General features: G+C 31.7%; 1 protein-coding gene and 1 pseudogene across 2 annotated transcripts in view; both read right to left on the bottom strand.

Moving 5' to 3' along the window:
* LOC128158702 (multiple epidermal growth factor-like domains protein 10) overlaps positions 1 to 11370 on the bottom strand; it is a 45377-nt pseudogene extending 34007 nt beyond the window's left edge.
* Positions 1 to 23639, bottom strand: part of LOC128158703 (uncharacterized) — a 38784-nt gene that overhangs the window by 9002 nt on the left and 6143 nt on the right. The window contains exons 4-6 of one of the 2 annotated variants that reach the window (XR_008240029.1): positions 21436 to 21577; positions 21081 to 21224; positions 20381 to 20738 (exon numbers count right to left, since the gene is read on the bottom strand). Coding sequence is in view for 1 of the 2 variants with exons in the window: in XM_052821643.1 (XP_052677603.1) it covers positions 20512 to 20738; positions 21081 to 21224; positions 21436 to 21577 (513 nt within the window). In the remaining variant the exon portion in view is untranslated. Of the gene's footprint in view, positions 1 to 18958; positions 20739 to 21080; positions 21225 to 21435; positions 21578 to 23639 lie in introns of those variants that run through there. The other variant, XM_052821643.1, reaches the window with a different exon arrangement.

Genomic DNA, 23639 nt, shown 5'->3' with positions numbered 1-23639 from the left:
GCATGAATCTATTGTTATTTATAATTAAATTGCTATTTATATCTAAATAACTATAATCTTAAATATAAGTAAATTCAATTAAAATCAATTCTAAAAAATTCAATAATGTGTTTAATATAATGTGTAGGAATAAAATTGTGAAGTACTTCTATATCTTGATACATGCACAATTGTTATAGACGGCTAACAAATAACCCGCAGGTCTCTAGAAAAATTGTGGATCAAGAAAACAGTCAGTGGATAAAAATGTGAACAAAATGTATGTCTTGTTTTTTGGTCATAACTCCGTCCTTCAGCGCAATTACAATACATCGATTCATATTTTTATTTCATTTAATTCAAATAATGATTTTATTTTTTAATCCGCTTCAAGTAGATTGGTACACAAGGATCTAACGAAATTGCTTGTGGAGATCAATCCAGTGAACTGTGTATATCTGAAGCTCGCTTTTTACTTCATCATCATATTTAAATCAATTATGCAAATTTATAAAAGCATTTGGTCACCAGACTAGTTTCGATCGCTCCTGCACTGTCACTGGAAAATAGATACCGGCCGAGAAAGATACGGTCGGTTGCTTTCCGATCGAAGCATTCAGATAACACGGAATTCTAAAGTATAATATACACTAATAAGAATATTTCCAGAAAATAAAAAACAACACAATCTAGGTGTGAGCCAGACGAGTTTTGCGGGCAGCTGTCCTTGAATGATAATACATCATCGATATCATGTGTACATAAAGTGTAACATATAAATATAATTCCCCTTGAATGACGTTAAAAACCGCCCAGAAAAAACATAGATAAAATATTTGAAAAAAAAACCTATGGAAACGTGTGTCTGAACGCAAGTGTAAATAACGTCTAGGGGCGAATATCGGACTTTTTCATACATTATCATAAATATTATTATTAAGTACAGAATGATATATAATTCAATAAATATAATAGGACATCAAAAAAAAAAAATAAAAAAAAGAATCTAAGCTTCGTGCGCTGAGTGAAACTGGCAAGAATGACCTTTACTACTAATACTGACCTTTTATACTGGCCTTCCTATGGCCCCACCCTGTATTCCTACACAAATCTATTCGAACACGTTATTATCATGTAACATTTTCCCGCTATTCTACGAAACGCGGGAAAACTATAGAATAATAATCACTTATAAGAATATTTTCAACAAATTGACAACAAAACAAACTAGGTGTGAGCCAGACGAGCTTTGAATTAAATTTTCAAAAGTAAGCAAAGTATGAAAAACTATGCGAAATATTTTAAGTACTGAAAAAAGATAAAACAAATCATGTAACCTGACTGTCTTTTGTTTGTTGTTATAACCTCAATTTTTATCAAAAACAGAAAGTCTGCTTTCTACACTGTCTTTTACATAACCGTCTTAAAACGAATCTGATGCCCATCTTCCCGTGCTTTTTCCAACATCGCTCGTTTACGTTGGAATTTGCTGCTGCTGTCGCACCTCCCGATCGTAAGGAATAAAGACCGATATTGACATTTCCCATGATGGATTTAAATTTTGATAACATGCACTCTCTTGCTAGTGTATAACTCAGGTTTTTTTTTATTTTCTATATTAACTTTAAACCCTCCTTGGATATAAACACGGACTTAAACAAAAAAAAAATGATCAGAAAAATGGCTTTATTTCCTAGCGATATATAACGTTGCAACATTTTTACTGACACGCCAAAGTAACACCCGCTGAAAATAGTATTTTCTTTCCTTGTCTCTATTGATCAGTTTTGGTTTTGTTGGTGAACGTTTTGACGTATCCATCTAAAAATTTAACATCCGAACAACGAATTGAACTTAGTTCCTCGAAGCGTAAAAAACCTGCAAAGGAAAGTAGAATCATGCACATATCATGCACTTCCAACAAATTGGAGCTACATGTATCTGCATAAATATCACACAATAAGACGAGATCTCTAGTCGTGACGACATTTTTTTTGATAACTCTGGCTTTGTTGTTGCGTTTGGAAGCTTCTACTATACTTTTAATAAATGGATGTTCTGTTGGATCTTCATATACTAAAATGGAATGCGCCCACTTACACAGCACTGGAAATAACATGGAAAGAACATCTGATATTCAACGAATAGGTTAGATAAAGAGCGACATGCAATGAATTGGCTGGAATAGCTGATTTTACATTGTTCGTTATGAATTTTGACCACCTATTGAATGACGACATATATTTTTTTGCTTGTGTTTTCACGTTTAGATTTCACAATTTATTCACACATTTTTTCTGCTAGAGCTGCATTGTCCAGTGATGATGTGTCGATACCCGCTAAAATAAACTTTCGTGTACCCTCTGTTCAATGTTTAACCCAATTTCGTGACTGACAACAACCTGATGACCCCTAAGTCACTGAGGTGAGCCTGTCTCCTCTCTTTTAGTCTATCGCCCGCTTTCTTCTGTTCATTTGCTTCAAATCTTCTGTCCTTCCAACTGTTAAAAAATACAATTGTTGAACTTTCCCTGTACCTGCTCAGCAGGCCACGAGGGATGCGGCAAATAGGGCTGTCTGCCAAAGTCGACACACAAATGAAAAAAAACCTGAACAAGTTGCATTTTATATCTAAAATTCTAAGCGCAATGCTACCTTGTCGAACATTGTATGGCCCCAAAATATACCGTTTGCCACTCTGCCTCTTTCGGTTATCAAAGAATTAAGTTTTTCACGCCCTTAAGGAAAGAATCCCATTCTCCCCCTTTTCACAATATTTGCGAAAACGTAGCCGATTTCTTCTGAGGAATAATAAGGGTACCCTTACCCTTATCCTTTTTAATTTATTTATTGTCTTGCAAACCAACCTTGGTGGAACTAACCAGTTATAACCATTACCCCAGAATTGCTTAAAAGCGTGTATCCCACTTGTGTTTTGACACCATCATCTAGAGCTAAATTTGATACATTTACCATTAGAATCTGTGGCAAACCTATTACAAGCGTTAATGCCCCAACATTCATCAATAATTTGAAAAACACTGTTTTTTATTTCCCAGTCGTCACTGTCAAAACATCTGCAAAGTAGATCGGCTTGAATTTTTTCTGCCTTTTGTAACCACTGAATGTCATGAATGATGTGTAAATTCTGTAATTTTTCAAAATTGTTACAGCTATTTCATGTAAATACGACTGTCTTCTACCGACTTCCAAAATTCTGCAAACATTTCTGCTGTCGGTATACCATGTTACTTCTTTACTTTGAATACTTTCTTTTATAGTATTCAAACACCTGTTAATTGCCTCTAGTTCCCTCCAGGTGCAACTTTTCATGGATTCCTCTGCAGTCCAGAACAGGCACGTAGCATCAGGGGGGGGGGGGGCCAGGGGGGGCCTGGCCCCCCCACTTTTTCTTGCAGCAACAAATTTTTTTAAATTTACAAATAAAAAATGGAATAATCATGGAGTTGGCCCCCCCACTTTTTTGGGAGTATGTAAAAAATTGATATGAAAATAGGGAAATGAGGAGTGAAATTGAAGTTATATAGTACGCCAGAACCCCCCCCCCCCCCCCCCCCCCCCCCCCCCCCACGGATTAGGATTTTTAAGATTTTGGAAAACTAAAAATTTTCCTTTTTTTTTTTTTTTTTTTTTTTTTTTTTGCTTGTCAAGATTTTTTGAATGAGTCTGGCCCCCCCACTTTCAAAAACGATGCTACGTGCCTGCAGAAGCCTACACTGTACTACATCTGAGAGCTCCAAAACCTGAATCGGAAGCATCGTTAACACATTTTAGTTCTGAAAGTTCATTTGAAGTGACTGACTTTATTTCTTTGCCATTTATAGAACTTAATCTTCCAAAAGATACCTAGTTTTGAAACTGACCGCATTTCCTATAGCGTTTTCCATAGATATGATCTGAGCCGCTATACTAGCAATAGATTTCATCTGAAAATGTGAGCGCCCTGATTGAATTTTTAAGTACACTTCTTCAATGCAACCGAGTAGCTAAGTAACTCTCTCTCTCTCTCTCTCTCTCTCTCTCTCTCTCTCTCTCTCGGGTTACTTTTAAAATCCCGTGACTCATATCCAATTCGAAACCTAACCACGCAATATTTTGCTTTGGGAACCAAACGCTTTTAGACTTTGCTACATGTATAATGAAACCCAACTCTGTCAAGTCGCGTTTGATAATCTCAGCAAGTGTATACGCTTGATCAAAATCTTCGGCCCCTGCTAAACCATAATCTAAGTACATAATGACCCGATAACTCAAAGATCTCCAATACTGAACCACCTTTCTCATACGTTTTGAAAAAATAAATGCTGCACAAGAAATGCAAAAAGGTAATACGTTGAACACAAGGTATTCTGTATTCCATCGAAAACCTAAATATTGTTTATGGTGTTCAAAATTTCAATGTGATGATATGTTGATTTTAAATCAAAACTTATCATTAAATCGCCCTTCTAAAAATTTTCCCTAGCAATTTTGACGTCTTTCATTCTGAAATCGAAATCATGAATACAACAATTGATATGCCTGCAATCTAACATCAACCGAGGTTAACCTGTTCTATTGAAGGCGAGTGTCAAAGGATTGACAACAAAAGGAACACTCTTGACCTCAGTTACGCAACCTTTATCCATGAGTTTTTGAATCTCAGAACAAACTACTTTGACATTATCCTTCGCAGATTTTTAGTTGTCTAAACACACACTTTTTGGAATAGTCTTCAACGTAATTTTGTATCCATTTTCAATAACGTCCAAAATATACTTATCTGCTTGTATATCTACCCATTTAGTCAAATGACCTCTAAAACGTCCAACTGCATGAAATGACATTTTCATCTAATATGGCAATAAAACGGCAGACATTATTTTTACTCTCTGAAAAGTGCCCACTCATGCATGCATGTAAATCTTTGGTGCGAGCAGTACACATACTTTGAACAATACTTTATAAGTGCTTAACTTAGAGCCTGTCTCTTTGTTGTTGGTGTTGGTGGAGCAATTCTTTGCCCATTGACCGCGAAAACCGCATTTGAAGCATGTCCCCGATTTTTTTACTGTTCTCGAAGGATTTGGACTGGGTTTGCAGGCATCAAAAACAAACGTTGGAAACAAAAAATAACTCAGTCTAAATTGTTTAATTTGTTATTATTTTAATAATGATCCAGGTTATATACTTGTTACCTTCTTGGTTTTTTTTTTTTTGAAACATCAAATGGCTAACAACTACATAACGCAATTTCAATGTTATTTCAAATGTTGATAAAGGTGAAAAGACAAACTATAAATATAAATGTTTTCAATTTCTCATTGTTTTAAGTTCACGTTTCGAAATCAAAATCATATAAAAGTATTCTCTGGAGTTATATTTAACTGTTTTGTGCATAATGTCCAATGTTAAATAATATGCTTCTTTTTTTAAATGTAAAAGATAAGTTCATTTAATTTTCATTTTAAACAAAATCATCAATACAGAACTTTTACGTTCTTGTGAAAACGCAAAGGCACGAACCTGACAGATGTTCATTGAGAAGACAGTTTTGATTTGTTTTTTAATTAGATTTTCAGATATGCACACCACTCATTCTCAGGTAAACGTTTTTTAATAAACAAGAGAACCTGAAACATTGTATTTTATTCATTGACCGCTAACATTCTGCATTGTTAATGTACTGAAATAAATCACCCATTAGACTTAGAATCTTCTTCCTCGACCAACTGATATAGTGTACGAAATGGAACGGTAACATCTGATTATCATAATTAGAAAAAAATTGAAACCTTCTTTAAATATTCAATTAAAACAAAGTATTTCAAGTACATTCTATATTTTTTTTTAGATTGTATTAGATATAAAAATAGACTCTTTTTGTGTTAGGGAAATTCAGTATCAAATTTTTCATTTTTCGGATTGTATACTTTCGAAACAGTTAAATAAATAAATAAATAAATAAATAAATAATGCAAGAATAAAAGATAACACAAAAGATGGCAATCGGGAACTTACTTTGCCCATAAATATTTTACATCTACTGTATTTCTGTGTGTTGCCACCATGTAGAGTACAATGCAATTAATGAGCTGTTAGGTAGCAAGGGACAGTTTCGAATAAAGTACCCGTCTTACAATATTTTTGTAAAATTGAGAGTTGCTGTACTTGAAGGCTTATGAGTGTTGCTAAAATTCATGAAATGATTTTTAATGATTATCACTAGTTAGAGGATTGTCTCCTGTTGAAATTGATATGCAATATGTAGGCCCCTTATGTTAGGTACATGAGAATCAGAAGTAAAATGCAAAACCTGCGGCTATGACTGTTGTGCTGACTTTACACAGTGAAATTGCAAGTTACAGACGGGAAAAGTAGGCGGATGGGACATTGTAAACTATACACTGGTAAGTTTCTGACATGATAGTGCAACATTCACGCGGTACGGAAGGTCAATCCTCTGCAGGGAATTAGCTGGGGGAGGTCTAAAATGCTGAAAAATCATGAAAAATTAGCAAAATATGAAAGGGTCAAAATCTCATAAAAACCATTAGGTAGAGAATTTAACAGGTTTTGACTAGTAATTTTCTTCAGAAATTGGTGATTGGCCTTATAAAGAGTGAGATAAAGGTATTTGTGCTGAATGGGAACTGAGGAAATTCTAGTTACAGAGTTCCGAAGACATGCATCCCTGAGCTACAAAGAATTGTATAAAAAAAACTGTCCCCTGCCACCTTAACTTCATTTCAGAAAGTTTCTTACCCTACAGCTAGGGATATAAGAGACGAGTATAAATTGTAAAAGCATGTGGCTTATAGAGCAAAACAAGAAGTTCGCTGTTAGATTTATTGCAAATTTATACGTACTCTAGATTGGAATGTTTTGCATGAAGAATTTATTATTAGGTATATTTTTCCTATTATACTTTTTGGGATTATTTTTAATTTTTCGAAGACATGAGTGGATATGCACAATGTATAACACAATTTTAAGATGAAATTCATTAAACATGAAAGGATAAGCATTTGTGATAGTTATGTCATTTACAGGCCAGGCTTATGTTTTTAAATTATGTTTTTGTAAATTTAAAATAAAAACTGACATAACATTAACATGGTGCATTTACATTTATTTGAGCAAATTAAGTAAAATCAAAGTTAATAAGATATCCCTAAACGATCTTGGAACAAGATAGCTGTAAAAATAAGTGAAATAAAAGTGAAATAATTGTACGAGAACAAAGAAACTGCTAGTTTTGTAGTTTACTAAAAATATCAATAAAATTACTGAACGTTGGTCTATGACTGCAAAGCTGGAATTTGGATTCGGGGCTTTTAATATTCAAAATGTTTAAGAAAGCATTTACTGAACATTTTATCTTATTTTCTCCCTGTTAAGACAATCTTATTAAATGTATTTGTTTTGTATTAGTAATAAGACGTTTTCCGAATTTATCTGCGTTTAAAAAACCAGATTCTATCACAGGAAAAGCAAATTGCGTGAATTTGGGAATAGTGCCAAACGTTCACTGTGTAATCTTGTTGTTTTCATGATAATTATTTACACGGAAAGAATAATTATCAAATTTACGGTGTTTTTGCACATTTGTTAAATGTTATAATTAAAAAAATCATTTTTGTTGAGACACACGGAGTTTAACAGTTAATACAATTTAAAAAAGGGTAAAGTTCCCTATGGACTGCAATGTTTTAAGCAATGTCGAAACAGATACACTACGTACACCACAGTAGAAAATTATATATATTTGAATAAGTATTTACATATCAAAGTAAAATAAAAAGAAAATAAATACAATAAATATGAAAACACTTTGAAAATTTGTATAACTCAGTTTTATTTAGCAGTAATTCCGCTTATGAAAAAAACAGCACGTATTTAGTTGTTTGATTGCATTTAAAAACTACATGTACATGTTTTTTTCCTGAAATTTGGCACTCAAATCCGAAGTTCCTTTCTTTATCTTTGGTGAAAACGTATGCTATCCTGTAATTTTCTTCTGTATTATTTGCAATGGAGATGCACTTGTCGTTGTTTCACCAGAACAGAAATAACGAAAATGTCTGTACATAAGTATTACAATGTACTTTTAAAATTCAAGAGGATTAAAGACGTTACCTCTGTTGAAAGATTTATGGTGCTTTTCAGCTGTTCACAACATCTCTAGATCTGTTTACGTGTAAAAGTGTGTAAATTTGGCAAGTAATAGTGCAGGCACTTGTGAAATATGATTTTTATATTTCTATATGATATAAAGTGAAAATATTTATACGGTTGGGACCAAATTTCGTGCTTATTTGTGAGGATATAATTTCGTGAATGTATCGGCTTTATGTTTCAGTAGAAAAACTAAATCTTTTATGAATATTTTTCGTTGGTAATTTCGTTGGTAAGGGCTACCAACGAATACTACGAAATTTCTCTCGGTAATTTTGAATTCTAGAATATAGTGCTTCATTTCAGACGATAGACTCTCTTCTGTATTTCAAACGACAATGGTTTGTCAACAAAGTCCGACAACTTTAACAGTTCTTAACACATATAAAAAAAATGAACGAGTTTTGTAAACCAGAAAAAATATATAGCTTCGTCATGATGAATTATATTCCTTATTTCTTGAAATTTAAATAAAAGTCTTTTTATTTAAATATATGATATAAAATTCATATAAACAACGTCACACTATTGTTTTGATCTTGGTCCTGGTATTAGCCTGAGAGTCCAAGTAAGATTGTGAAGGCATACTACTAAAAATCACTTATTTCTAGGCAAATATATTTAATAAATTTAACAAACAATTAGTTTTGGACTGACCATGTGTTGATACATGTATTCACTACCAAAAAAAATCATGTAATGTCATTAGTCAGTGCGTTTCTGGGTTCTGTGCTAGATATGGAAATTAGTATTATACATGTAACATCAATGAAATCGAACAACTAATCAATAAGTAATATGATAATCAGTGTAAACAAAATTAACACGGTCTGACAAGCAAACTGCTACTCTGGTTGTAAAACGATAATACATCGAATAACATTATCCTTTATATAATATCACTAAATCTTCTTTATTTCTTGTCCTTATTTAGTATTTTGTATAGATATTATGACGCTTCCCATGAATTTTATATAAGGTTAATCAAATGAGTTGAAACGAGACGCCAACTGGAAGAAGTTACCAAAGAGTCATTCTTTATTTTTTTGACATGCTGTTCAGTAAAACGATGTATTGAATATATAAATACAAGGAAAGGTATGATTACATAGCACAAGTTATACCTTGTCATTGCAAAACAAAATATACAGCTTTCTAGGCATTGCAGTTTTCAAACAATGCTATTGAAGGATTTCCAAATATTTCTCAAAAGAAAGCATTTTAACTATTTAAACACTATCTGCATAAAAAAGAAATGCAGTGAGAAAATGATTACCCCCCCCCCCCCCCCCCGAAAAACCCACAAGGGCATTAAGTCTACCAAAATATAAACAACAATTACGTATTTTTGCTTAAAACTACATTCATATTCCCCAAATTTTTAAAAATAATTATCAAATATTTTAAAAGCGATCGTTTATTCAATCCTAAATAAAATGCATATTGCAGTACTTAACTATTAAAACGTTTTATAGTAGTTCAGGTAGACTACGCTTAATACCTCTGTTGCAAGTTGCTTTTTAGCAAATTTCCCGATCTCGCTATTATATTTTGTAAAATTTAATGTAGAAAGTACGAGTGCAGGTATGTGGAATGTGATTTTTATAACACCATTAATGATAAGTGTACAGCTGATACAAATCCTAATCTTAAAAATTCTTATTAATCAAACCCAATATGCAAGAAAATCTTAAACCTTAGTGGAAGCATCAAAAGTATAAATAATCGGGTTTTTTTTAAGATTATGATCCCAAAGAACGGAACGGGGTCACAATAGGGGCTGAGTTTTTACATAGGGATAAACTATCAGAAATGTTCGAAAATTAATATAAAGCTAAACACTGAAAGAAATAAAATCAGATCATGTATACGTAGACTCAAGTTTGTTCTAACCATGATCCCATGTGTAAGGGTGGGGCGAAACCTATTAGCCAGGCCGAGGCCAGTTGCACGTTGTATGCTTTTTGTTTTTGTGGTTTGTTGGTTCTATTTTGAATTCTTTATTCTTAATTGTTAACATACGTTTTTACCTTAGTGATTTTTATTATTCTTTTCGTCGATAGTAAAATGACTTTATTGGCGCTGCGAAAAGGGTATCTAAGTATTTAAATGTCCACGTTCGTTATGATTCACAACTTCTTAATTATGAGTTGGGTTTTAAACATTTAAGCTCTTCTTCATGATAACATAATAAGGAATCTTTCGTATTTGAGTTAAAATAAAGCTATATTGTTAGTTCAATTTATTTCCTGATTAAACATATACCGGTATTTCCTTAAAAAAATGTGATGCTAGATATCCTTAACTGATAAACTCCAGAGTAACAAATACAAAAATAACATGAAAATTAAGTAGGAAGATCTTGTTTAAAAAACATTTTAAAATTGTTACACCACACTATTGTAACGAACGTGTAAATTTTATAAAAAGAATCACTTTTAAATCCTTACAAAAGTAAACAAAAACATGTCATTGGTCTTGTTTTCATACATGTTTAAAAAAAACATTTGTGACTTTTACACCTGAATATACTGACCGGCAAACTATTTTTACATTACCTATGTTTACTGCAGTTGAGATGCAACCTACAATATAATGGCAATCTGGACAGTCACATTTTTCTGAACAATTAAATCCAAAAGTAGGATGTTTACACTTATCAGTGCAGTTCTTTCCGAAATATCCTGCCGGACAATCTTGAAAAAAAACCAACACGATAACGTTAAGTTTGAGCCTAAGCAAGAATTGTAAAGCTCAATGGAACTTTTGATAATATCGAGTTATAAAATCATAAAAAGATGTTTACACTTATCATTACAGTTCTTCCCGAAATATCCTGCTGGACAATCTTCATAATAAAAAAGGATGATAAATTTGAATTCAAATAAGAATTGTAATGAGAATGCCATTGTATGTACACGAATTTCTTAAATAAAGGCGTTCACTGAAACCTTTTGATAAAATATAGATTACCTCTGCACACATCACCATCTTTATAGAAATTTTACACACAATCTTCATTTGGTTTTTTTCTACATGAATTAAAAAATATAGAAAAATTATGCATACATCTTTAATTCGAAATAATATACTTTTATTTAATGTTTTATGAACATGAAGAAAAAAATCTAAAACAAACCTATATGAACCACTGTGGACATCACAGAAAGAGAAACATAGAATTATAGTTCTGAACACACAAGTTTTAATCATCCTTCTTTTGTTGGTTGTTTGCATGATAGTTATGACGATCTAGGCAGTTATATGAAATTGATTGGCATAACAATAACAGGAAATAGTTAGATTCTAAACAGGAAGGTCTCTTTTTTGATCACGAGTGTAATAAATAAAGAACGTTTTTTAATTGTGTTTAATAACTGAATATATACCTATAAATGTACCTGGTTTGATTTCGTACGGCCTTTATTGAGAGTTGAATGTGAGTAAAGGCATACACGTAAACAATCTATCTATTTAAAAAAGTGATTAATTAAAACCGTAAGATTGTTTTAATTAATAGATTATATACCGTCTTTGATACTAAAGGTTGTACTCTTGAGACCGTTTCCTTTATTTCAATATTTTGTCTATGGAAATATATAAGCAATGGCAGTGTTGAACAGCCATTATCTCTGCGCGGGTATGATAAGGCAACTATCAGCGATCAAATTCCTCTGATCGAAATGACGTCACAAGTAGCAGCATGATGTTATATTTTACTCAGACACATGTCGATTTTAACTTTATTTCTGGTTTAAATTATAAAAACTACAGGCATAAAATATCACTAAAAGCTCTTCTAACTTAATATATCTTCGATTACTCTCTATTACGTATAATTATCATTTATGACGTCACAAGCATGTTTAATAGAGAAGATCATGTCGGGAGACAAATCATCGGAATGCAGTGTAAACAATGCCGAAATAAGACTTTTTTAATTCAGATACCTAAGATTTAGATGAGTTTCAGTTAGGATATAATCAGGATAATACAGGCATGGATATTTTGTTTAATCAGCGAGTGTTATAAGGTAAGCAGATCGACATTTATATGGCTGGACCAGCCTTTCCTCTGTCAGTGTGTACAAAAAAGCCAAAAGTGTAACACTACCCCGGATATTATGAAAGATGACTTTGGTAAATATCAACGGTATATGACCTAAACTACTTGAAAAGTGCTGCTAGAGTCATGTTGTTTTAAATGAAAAATACGTTGTATTTTCAATGAAATTATAGAAGTTGAGAGGGTTTCCGATCAAAATTTACAATATGTATTTTATGCGATTAACAATAGGATTCTAGCAGTAATACTAATGAACCTGAACTAATTGCCGATCGAATTATTGTAGCAATCATACAAATGAACTTCGGGGTAGTGTTACACTTTTTGATTTTTTGTTAAGGTAAAAAATTGATCTATTTTTAACTGTCACGTGATACCATGGCACGGCAGCTTCAATGATCCAGTCGATTCCGAAGTAGAAAAATAATATCTTGGTGAACACATTCACTTGGTATCAATATTCCGCACTGTTTTCAAAAAAATAAACAGTTTTCAAATAGATCATAATTTTGACGGTCATTTAACTAAGAGTTGCCTTAACCTACCTGCGTGCTAAAAAGGAACAGCCTCAATGATTAAACGATGATTTACATATATAATAATAGCTGTTGGTAACAGAAAGTTTTAGGGGGAAGACTAAACTTGTCCGTTACGAGCTTGAAGTTTTTTACGTTCCAAAAAGATCCAGGAAATCTTAAATAACGGACATACCCCTCTTGAATAACATTATTTTGAAAATGGATTTAAACAAATTAACAATCATAAAATCTTAAACTTTTAGACTGACAATTAAGTGTAGACTGATGAATTTATAGCTATTTTGATAAGTTTATTTTAAGCAATATATCCAATATTAAATCCTTATTAAAAATTTGTCAATAAACCACAATAATTTGTTCCTAACAACATTGTAGCTAACATCAATGGTAACGAATTGAAATAAAACTATTTATCCATAATAGATAATGTTCAAAATAGACCATTACTTCCTATAGCATCATTCCACGCATATTCATGAAATAATTAACCTCTATCTTCTCGAAATTGAACCACCTAAATCCTTTGTACAGAAAAACATCACATAACAAATTGGTATGTTGCTTCTGTCACTTTTGCGACTTTATTGTTTAACCAAATTTGGTTTGCAATAATCAGAAAAATGACAATATATGATTATATAACAATAATTAATAAGTTTATAAAATTAATCACAAAATCATGAATATTTCATTCTTTATGCAATAATATTTTACAACTAAAATAATCCATAACTCCCATTATTGATGTAATCAATGATGTGATTGATTAGATAATCTATGCAAAACATAATCCTTGTGGCCTGAAAGCGCCATGCTTAATAAAAAAAAATCTGGTCTGAAAGCGCCATGCTTTATTAAAAAAAATACACAACGATTTTTCTTTTTTTATATATACATGTTCATGAAAAAGGAAGGTGGAGGGGTGGAGGTGGTTTACAGATCACTTTGAAAATTTTCAATGCTTAGCTATCGGCGTTCTGAAAGAAATGAGAACCCATGCCAATAAAATGACGCTACCAAGATAGATTTTACCGCGGAATAAATTCATTGGTTACATCCGGGAACGTTGATTTTGTGTCCATATCTGAAGATGCTGTATAACTTTGACAATACCACAGGAAAGATAACTCTCACGAACTTAACAGAAATTTTCAATATGCATAAAATATTTTAAGAAATCTTCAAAATCACAAAATTAAAAATATGACATGACAGTGTCGTGACCGTTCAGTCAAACAGAACAAGATTTACTTTACTTTTTATTTACATTTTTTATATATAAGATAAAACCAAACAGATAAACACAATATATATACACATCATTAACAATAACATTTCAAGTTATCCGTTGTCCCAAGTTTCCAGCACGGGCACGTAGAATGGGCCATTTTGTGTAAACGCACGAGAGATAAGTTGAACTGGCATGGCGTGAGACAGTGGCGGACAGGTATTACCATGGCGAACGACTGCCAGAAACTGGATAAAATCCTTATTAATGAAACAGTAAACATGTTTTGAGTAACATGATTAATATACCTTACATAAACATAGAATTAGTCACACTTGCTTAAATATAACATTATGGCAACAACAGAACGCCATACAATAGCACGAAACCACAGCGAATACGAACATTGCACTACGTTAAGAGTATCACAGTACTTAACAAAGAATTAAAACGTCTAAACGATATACAATATGCAAAATACACCGTACTACACGGCAAGAATAAGAAAACATCATGTACTTATATTCCAGTAAAAAGCACACACTCGACACTTACCCACACAGAACATGCTCGAGCAAATTATACATTGTTTAACAGTTCTACAGTACCCGCAACGTTATTTTTTACAAGATAAACGATAGGATAGGATTCACGCACGATAGGATAGCATTAACGCAAGATAGAACAGTATACACGCACGAAAGGATAGGATTAACGCACGATAGAACAGTATACACGCACGATATGATAGGATTGATACACAATAGGAAGGGATAAACGATGTTCATGATAAACGTATGATTGTTTTAAATGATGTTTACGAACAAACTGATAATGGCAGTATTTGAGAGAGAACACGTACAAATAAAGATGTACGTGGAATTTCTTTTTAGTAACAATTGCCGAGTTGTTAATCATCGCTGCATCATTTATAGAATGTATAAAAATGACCAGTTAATTTTTTTCAACTTAAATTATGAGCTTTAATGATCAATAAGTTTTCTTTATTGTTAAAATTATTTTAATTACTGAACACCCTAGCTGATCGCCGCGAATATTTCAGCCCGAGATTAAATCACTCGGACAATAGCGGGTTTAATTAAGATATAAATCCAACTCTTGTATAAAGTAAATATGAAATACATCATATGTATAAGATAATGATGCATTAAAAACGAATTATTACAGACAAGTTAAATAAATATTTACGCAGATACACATTCTGCGTACGATTTGTTAACATTGTTTTCATTACCACACACCCTAGCTGATTGTCGAGAACATTTCAGCCTGAAATCAAATATCATACTGAAAATAACGGGTTCAAAATACAACGCAGGTTCTAATTAAATATAAATTATATCATAGATAGTTTTGTTTCTGTTAAATATGATGCAACAAAATTATATTGCATAAAAGTTAATGTTTATGCAGGTATACACTCTGCGTACGATTTGATATATTCGATATACAGGTAAATATGTAACCTTGTTTCTAAGAACTTCGTTTTTCATTTTCAAAGTTAACAGATATGATTTACATATAATATTGGTTAATTTTGATCCAAAATTTTTAAATTAGTATCCTGACGGAATGTTGGATAGGATTTTACAATTCTTGTCCGATAAATATTCGTATACGGCGCACCGAACGAGTTGCAGTAATTAATTTACTTGCTTATGAAAAGGCACGAAACGATTAACACGATAGGATAAACGGAAGAATTGTTGAAATTAAAAGATAAACCCGATAGGATTAACGCACGATAGGATATGATTAACGCACGATATAACAGTATACACGCACGATACGATAGGATTGATACACGATACGATAGGATAGGATTGTAAAAAATAACGTTGCGGGTATTGTACCTCGTAAAACTAGTACATCAAAGAGTAACAAAATATATTTAATATAAACTCTACAATAATGTGAAAAGACTAAGCCGAAGTTAAATTACAGAGTATAAAATAGTTGAATTTACCCTTAGTAGGAGAAAGGGTTACTTAAACCTTAGCTGCTCAGGAAGAGATCATGGCCACTGTCTGCCAGCTCTGCAATGCGGCAGTTTAGATAAAATAAGTAACCAATAGAAAAAAACCCCGACCAATACAGTTACTGAGACCGTGTCCAGAGAGGTACACTGCGGGTAAAAAAAAACTAGTTACATAAGACAGTTCGAGGTTCCCTAAAGATTACTAATACGTAAAAAAATGTAACAATAGAAACTGATTTGTGAAATTGTGCTAAGGGATTATTTAATTTTGTGAGAGTGAATGCTCTTGGGTTGTGGGTTCTGTGTTTATTCGTGGGGATATAATTTCATGAATGAGGTAAAATGAAAAGCCAACTGGGAGAAATTTCTATAGAATCATGCTTTATTTATTAAAATACTGTTCGATAACTAAATGCAATAAATCAATAAATACAGAGAAAGGTATGGTTGTGTAACGCGGTTATTGTCATTGCAAAACAAAACAATACAAAGTTTCTAAGGCATTGCATTCTTTAAAACAATTTCAATAACAGTATGAAGCAAAGGTTTTTTACTCAAATAAGAAAGAATTCCTAATTATGATTTCATGACGAAGAGCTTTATAGTTTAAAAACCAACTCATAATTAAGGCGTTGAGAATTGTAACGAACGTGTACATTTAAAAAAAATGAATCACTTTTGAAACATAACAAAAGTAAACAAAAACTTGTCTTGGGCCTTGTATTCATACATGTGTAAAACAATGTGACTTCTGTACCTGGGTATACTGACCGACAAAGTACTTCTAAATTACCTATTTACTGTTGTTGAAACGCAAACTACAATATAATGGCAAACTGGAAAGTCACATGTTTCTGAACACAAAATTCCAAACGTAGGATGTGTACACTTATCAGTGCAGTTCTTTCCGACATATACTGCTGGACAATCTTTAGAATGGAAAAAGTCATGATAAATATTAATTCCAATGAGAATTGTAAAAGTTTACCTTCGTTAAAATCGAATTATAAAAGAATGATCAGTTCAGTTCTTTCCGAAATATCCTTCCAAACCACTTCAAAATGGAATCTAAAAAATACATTTTAATTGCAATAAGAATTGTAAAAGGAGCGCCATTGTATGTACATGAATTTCTTACATTAAGTCTTTGCCTTAAACCTTGTAATAAAAAATAGCTTACATCTGCACACACCACCGTCTTTGTAGGAATTGTATAAACAATCTCCATTTGGTGTTCTTTACTACGAATTGAAAAATGTTGAAAAATTATTTATATATTATCTCCAAATGACGTTATTTTATTAAATGTTGGATAAATACTAAGAAAACGAATTTGAATACGAATCCAAATGAATAACTGTGGACATAACATGTTAAGAAACATAGGATTATACTTCTAAACACACAAGTAAAAGTCGTCCTTTTTTATTGGTTGTTTGCACCATACATGTAGTTAATACGACTGATCAGGATAAGGCTCAACCAGTTACATGGAAATGATCGGTATAAGTTAACGATAACAGGAAATAGCTAGAATCCAAAACGAGAAACAAACGTCTCTTCCTTTAAAAAGATCACGAGTATGATAATTAAAAGACTTTTTATTCTATTGTGTTAAATGAATAAGCACATACATATACCTGATTGGCCTTGTTGAGAGTCTAATACTTAATAGTTGGAGTGAAGACATACACGTAAACAACCTATTTATTAATTATCAATAATATAATAATATTATATAATATAATATAATAATAATAATGATTTTTCAATTAATAGATTATATACAGTCTTTGATACTAAAAGTTACAATTGAGCCCGTTTCCCTTATTTCAATATTTTATCTGTGAAAATATATTTGAACAGGAAACACTCGTCACTGGCAGTATCATACAGCCATTGTCTCTGCTAACAAGGAACAACCCCAATGATTTACACTAATTTCCTCATATGATAATAGCTGTTGGTAACGGAAAGTTTTAGGGGGAAGGCTAAACTTGGATGTAACGAGCTTGCAGTTCTTTACGTTCCATAAAGGATCATTTAATAGTATCCGGGAAACTTTCAATAACGAAAAAAATCTCTTGAATAGCAAATTTTGAAAAGTGATTTATATAGATTTCCGTTAATTGAATATGGTTTGGTCCAAAAATTACTTTTAATCATTACAAGTGCGTTAACAATAAATTATGTTTTTGGCAACTTAATTTTGTTAAGTGCCTAATGATAATAGTAAAACTAGAACTTTATACAACTGTTTTCTTTCACCATTTTTATATTAAGAACGTAGGGCAATGCTTTTATCGACAGCCGCTGACCTGAATTCATGAGGTTATAAAATTCCAGAGCGTTTTCTTTTTGTTCGCCATTATAAAATCTTATATTGCAATTTTGATTAACTTTCATAAACTCTTTAAAATTTAGAACGGTGATTAAGTGTTAAATGATGATATATAGCTCTATTGATAAGTTTATTTTAAACTTGATATCCAATGCCATCTTAGGGTCAGGTTATAGCAAAATATTATCAATATTCAGACTTCAGCATTATGTAGCCCTTCATATCTGAGTTTGGGAACATTGTAGTTCGATAACACTTCATTGTCTATAAATATTAGATGAATACATGTACCATGGATACATCATGGGCTGGATGAAAATCTTCAACAAAGGGCTGAAAACCCCTAACTATTTGATAAAGGGGCTGCTCTGTACAAAATTGACTATTTCTTGAGTTTTCGTTTATAAAATCAGCAAATATATTGTTCCGGTTTGTATTTACTTTTTAAAAGTATTTTTCTGTAACAATAATAATAGAAGAAAAAAAAATTAATAAAAATTAGAACCTCAAATGATAAATTATGAATTTTCTGTACCAATCATGGTAAATAAATATGAATCATGCTTTCCCTCCATAATATATACGTCTAATTTAAAAAAAAAAATACATATTAAGTAAAACAAAGCAAATCATACTTAAAACCAAACTTTTTTTATTTTATGTCAAAGTACACGTACATGTAATATAACTGAAATCTGGTCAATAATTGGAATAAATTATCATAAACTTAACCTTAAACAAGTCTGTAAAAAATTAAAAATTTAACACAAATACGAAATTAAGGTACTTCACTACACCCGCACTTGTACTTTTTAACATACTAAGTCACAAGATGACGATTTCAATGTTTTGTTAAACTCTTTGTATCAATCGATTCAGATGTTTTGTTAAACTCTTTGTATCAATCGATTCAGATATATATCGTTATAGCTCAGTGGTTAAAATATCAGGCTTGTGAACCGCAGGCTATGAGTTTGAATCCACCTGGGACTTTATGTTTATGTTTACTGAATGAACTTTTTTATTTAAAATTGCACATTTTTTCGCCCATTTGATATATATACTTCTTATCCATCATGCTTTCTATCAAAATCAAGTAATTTTCTGCTGATTTGAGAATTTATTTCAAGGTGTAGTGAGGCACCTTAAGTGTTACACACTTTCTTTCCTTTAATTTTTCCTCTACACAGTTGCTCGCCTCCTTTATCACTTGTAAATCAAGCAGACATAAAGATGAATAATAAGGTTAACTTTTCAAGAAACAAATGAAATATGACACAGCCTTAATTTTATCAGCCAAACGTTCAGGTAAAATTCAGTAGTTTTATCAGTGATGTTAATATACCGGCAATAATACAGCATATCACAGGTCAAAATAAGTTTAGGGTTTTATTTTGAAGAAACGGCAATTTACTCTCGAATAAGTTTTACATGTCATTTGACTGCTAAATAATCGTAAACTTTGGTTATACCACATACATATCACATTTTTTATCACGTACTTTACATACCTTATGATCTTGTGAATTGTAAAATGTTAGAAGCTGCAACACAAGATTGAAATTGCTTTGTATCATATAGTTATGCGTAGGGAAACTGTGAAAACATACGTTTTTACGGAAATATATAGTTTTTTGCACATATATTCTGATCAAGACATAGCAATGTTTTATTAGTAGGCGATGAATTCCTGTTAATTCCAACATAATTCGTTCCTTCTATATATTTGCATACATATCGATACTTTGTTTTTAATCACTTATCTTTGGTTTTCGTCCATTTTAGGCTCTTTTGATTGATATGTTATTAGTAAATCTATTTATCAAGTAAGTTATATCTAAGGTGTAAGTATTTCAGATTTTTAAAAAATAATTATGGAAACATTTAGTAAGACATCTTTGAGTACCCAAAAAAGAAGAGATTATCCATAAGCTGCAAAGTCAAGTAACAAAAATAACAATATATATATTCTATCAATGCATGATACTCAGAAAAAAGCAAAATGGTTCACGCTTACTTGCATCCATTGTTTAGATATTGATTAAAAAAACCTGAGCGACAGATACATGTAAAACAAGTCAACATAAATAGATGAAACAGTGGTTAAAAAGAAAAAATAACCTTCTTTGCACTTTATGAGATTCAAATGTCGATCATTATTTCTATAAAAGTGGGTAATGAATCACTGATGCGCTTCGTCATAACTTGGAGGGGGAGCAGAAGGCACCTTTTCAGGTTCCTGATAGGAAGCAGTTTGAGGCTGGGGTTGATACTGATACTGCGGTTGTGGGGTAGTCCCCGTTGAGTACTGTGTTGGGTAGTTTCCTACTGGATAGAGATTGGTGACTGGATTGCCAACTTGTGTGGAGTATGAAGCGTAGGGGTATGCGGGCTGATTCACTGCGGTACCTTCAGGAGAGATAAATCATACTTTGAACGTATAGAATAAAAATAACAGACATCAATATTTTTACAACATTGTAATATTTATAAAACGAAACTTTACTATCACAACTAACTTCAGATAAAAACCCACAAGTCCTCTGTCGATATTTATAAACAAAACCGAGAATTAGCAGATTCTCACGTAAGTACTTTTTATGTTCTTTTGCTCAAAACATTTATGATTTCTGACCATTTAAATAATATATCTGTACATTTAGGATAACATTTCATTAGTTATTGTTTACCTACCACGTGTACGCATATATGCAAAATCATAATAATAATAGCTCAAGAATTCGTTCTTACCTGCATTTGGTTGACCATGGTTAAGTACTCTACCCTGAGCTGGTTTTCGTTTGCATATGCACCAGAATACTAAACCAGCAGCAGCAGAGAAAAGAACAATGGCTGCAAGCACACCTCCGATAACTCCCCACACTATAGCGCTATCTGAAATTAAGATTTGATTTAAATCAAACTTGATTTAATTACAAAAATGAAATTTCATGATGATGATGATGATGACGATTGTGGTGGTAATGATGATGATGATGATGTTGTTGGTTATCATGATGATGATGATGATGCTAATGATGATGTTGATAAATTCGTATTTGACATTAGTTGCTCAATCAAAAACAAAATAAAATACTTTACGTACTATCTACTCTTTGAGCGTAGACCTGAAGCATAAATCTGGCATTATATGTCGATGTATAGCCACGTTCTTTGAAATATATATAAAGATCATTGTCTTCATCACCACAAAAGTTGGTCGTGGTTCCTGTATAACAGGTGATAGTCTGTAAAAATAATCAAGAGAGTTGATTGATTTTTTCAGGCACAGTACGTCACAGACGTAATAGAAGAGTTTGCGATGGAGAATATGTCTGATATATCAACGAGGCTGGATAGTCAAGAAATGAACCTTAATATTTGAAATAAACTTTTAAAATTATATCGTAGTCGATAAGATGTTATATTGTTATTGTTATTTACTAAATAAAACTTTCAAAAACTGTACGAAGGAATCAAAACACACGTAACATTATTACTTACAAGTCTAACAATATCAAAGATATAAGCTAGTATATGAACATTTGAATTTAAAATATATATATATATATATATATATATATATATATATATATATATATATATATATATATATATACATCTATTTTATGGGGATTATTTTTGAAATTTACTTTTAGGGTATCGGATGGATACTTAATAAAGTGAATTCATGGATGCTAAAATAATGTAAAACAAGAGGCCCATGGGGCCACATCGCTCACCTGAGCAACAATTGGCGTTCAAAAGATATTGTGCCATATGGTCCCTCGGTAGAATAACAAAAAATAAATATTGTCAAGTATTCGAATTTTACAATTATTTTTGCATACACGTAATCTTTGACATTGTACCTTCATGAAATACTATTTTTTACCAGAATAAGAAAATCCTACGCAAGATATAAAACTAAACATTTGGTAGGGGTAAACTGTTAAGTTGTTAACTTCCAATTCCCTATATTTTCGTTCTGCCCCCCCCCCCCCCCCACACACACACACTTTGTAAAGCGATCAAAATATATGAGAGCATATAGGTACATTTGTTTCATCAACTACTTACTTGTTATTGTATTTAAAAAAAAATATATAATAGTTATTGTATTTTATTTAAAAAATCCTTCATGTATAGATGTGAAGAAGAAAATTGTACCTCAATGTGCTCAATTCCTCAAATTAAAACATTCAAAAATTTAATTTGTTTTCCATTATAATTAAATGACTGTTATTTACCTCGCGTACAAACCAGGATAATTTTCCGCTGTGATATTTTCTTAGGAATAGCGATAATTATTTTATCCCCATAACAGAAATGTGTCAAAACTATGGAAACTGTTTTAAAGATGTCGTTTTTATTTACTCGTGTCTGAAAAACTATCAAAATTGATGTAGATTTCACATTATTTATTGTATAATGAGGGGACCCCAGAGAGTAGGTATATACAGAATATCATTCTTTTATTTTTTTTTGTTCAAGTATTTAACATACTCTAATTCATATAGAATTTCTAATGTTCAACCAAAATTTCAGCGTCAATCGTAGAATTATAAGCAAGATACAGAGCTCACAGTTTCCCTAGGTTTGAGTCATATTTTGTTGACATGACTTTATTACATTCAGCTTAAGATTTTTAACTTGGTATTTCCTATTCACCATTAAAAATGGAAAAAAAGAATGGCCTAAGATTTTCAATTCTTTTATTCACTCAAGACCAGTTCATTGGTATTTAAGGTTCAAAATCAGTTTATACAAATGTACACAAACACAGTCAAGGATCACATGTACAGTAGGAGTAATAATGACGAAAAAAGGTTAAGTTTACAATACAATAAGTTGTTAAAATTGGTTTCTGGAAGAACAGACTTTGAAAATTTTCTTAATAAATATTGACAAATTTTTTACTTTTTTAATCTTTAGTTTTTAAGATCTGTGTACAAACATAGAATTGTGAGCAAATCTCTGTATCTTAATTGCTTATAATTCGAAGCTTAACACTCAAATATGGTTAGTAAATAGAATTTGTAAACAATTAAACACAAGAAACATGCATGCACTATAACAAATAAAGAACACAATTTATTTTTTCGAAATGAATCATATATACACTGTAACACATGTATATATACCTACATATTTCCTTCAGCGATATCAAACTCTATTTACACTACCATTACGCAAAAGATAATGCCGAATTACCGATAGAATGAATTGTATTTCAGTACTTTTTTGATACATCAGATTTTGCTTAATTTGCGCAGGTAAAGAGTTAACTGTTTGATCTACCGAAGTCTC

Source organism: Crassostrea angulata, chromosome 8 (assembly GCF_025612915.1).
Source record: "Crassostrea angulata isolate pt1a10 chromosome 8, ASM2561291v2, whole genome shotgun sequence".
NCBI classification, from domain to species: domain Eukaryota; kingdom Metazoa; phylum Mollusca; class Bivalvia; order Ostreida; family Ostreidae; genus Magallana; species Magallana angulata.
The sequence above is the reverse complement of the archived record's forward strand: the minus strand, read 5'-3'. Positions and strand labels throughout refer to the sequence as shown.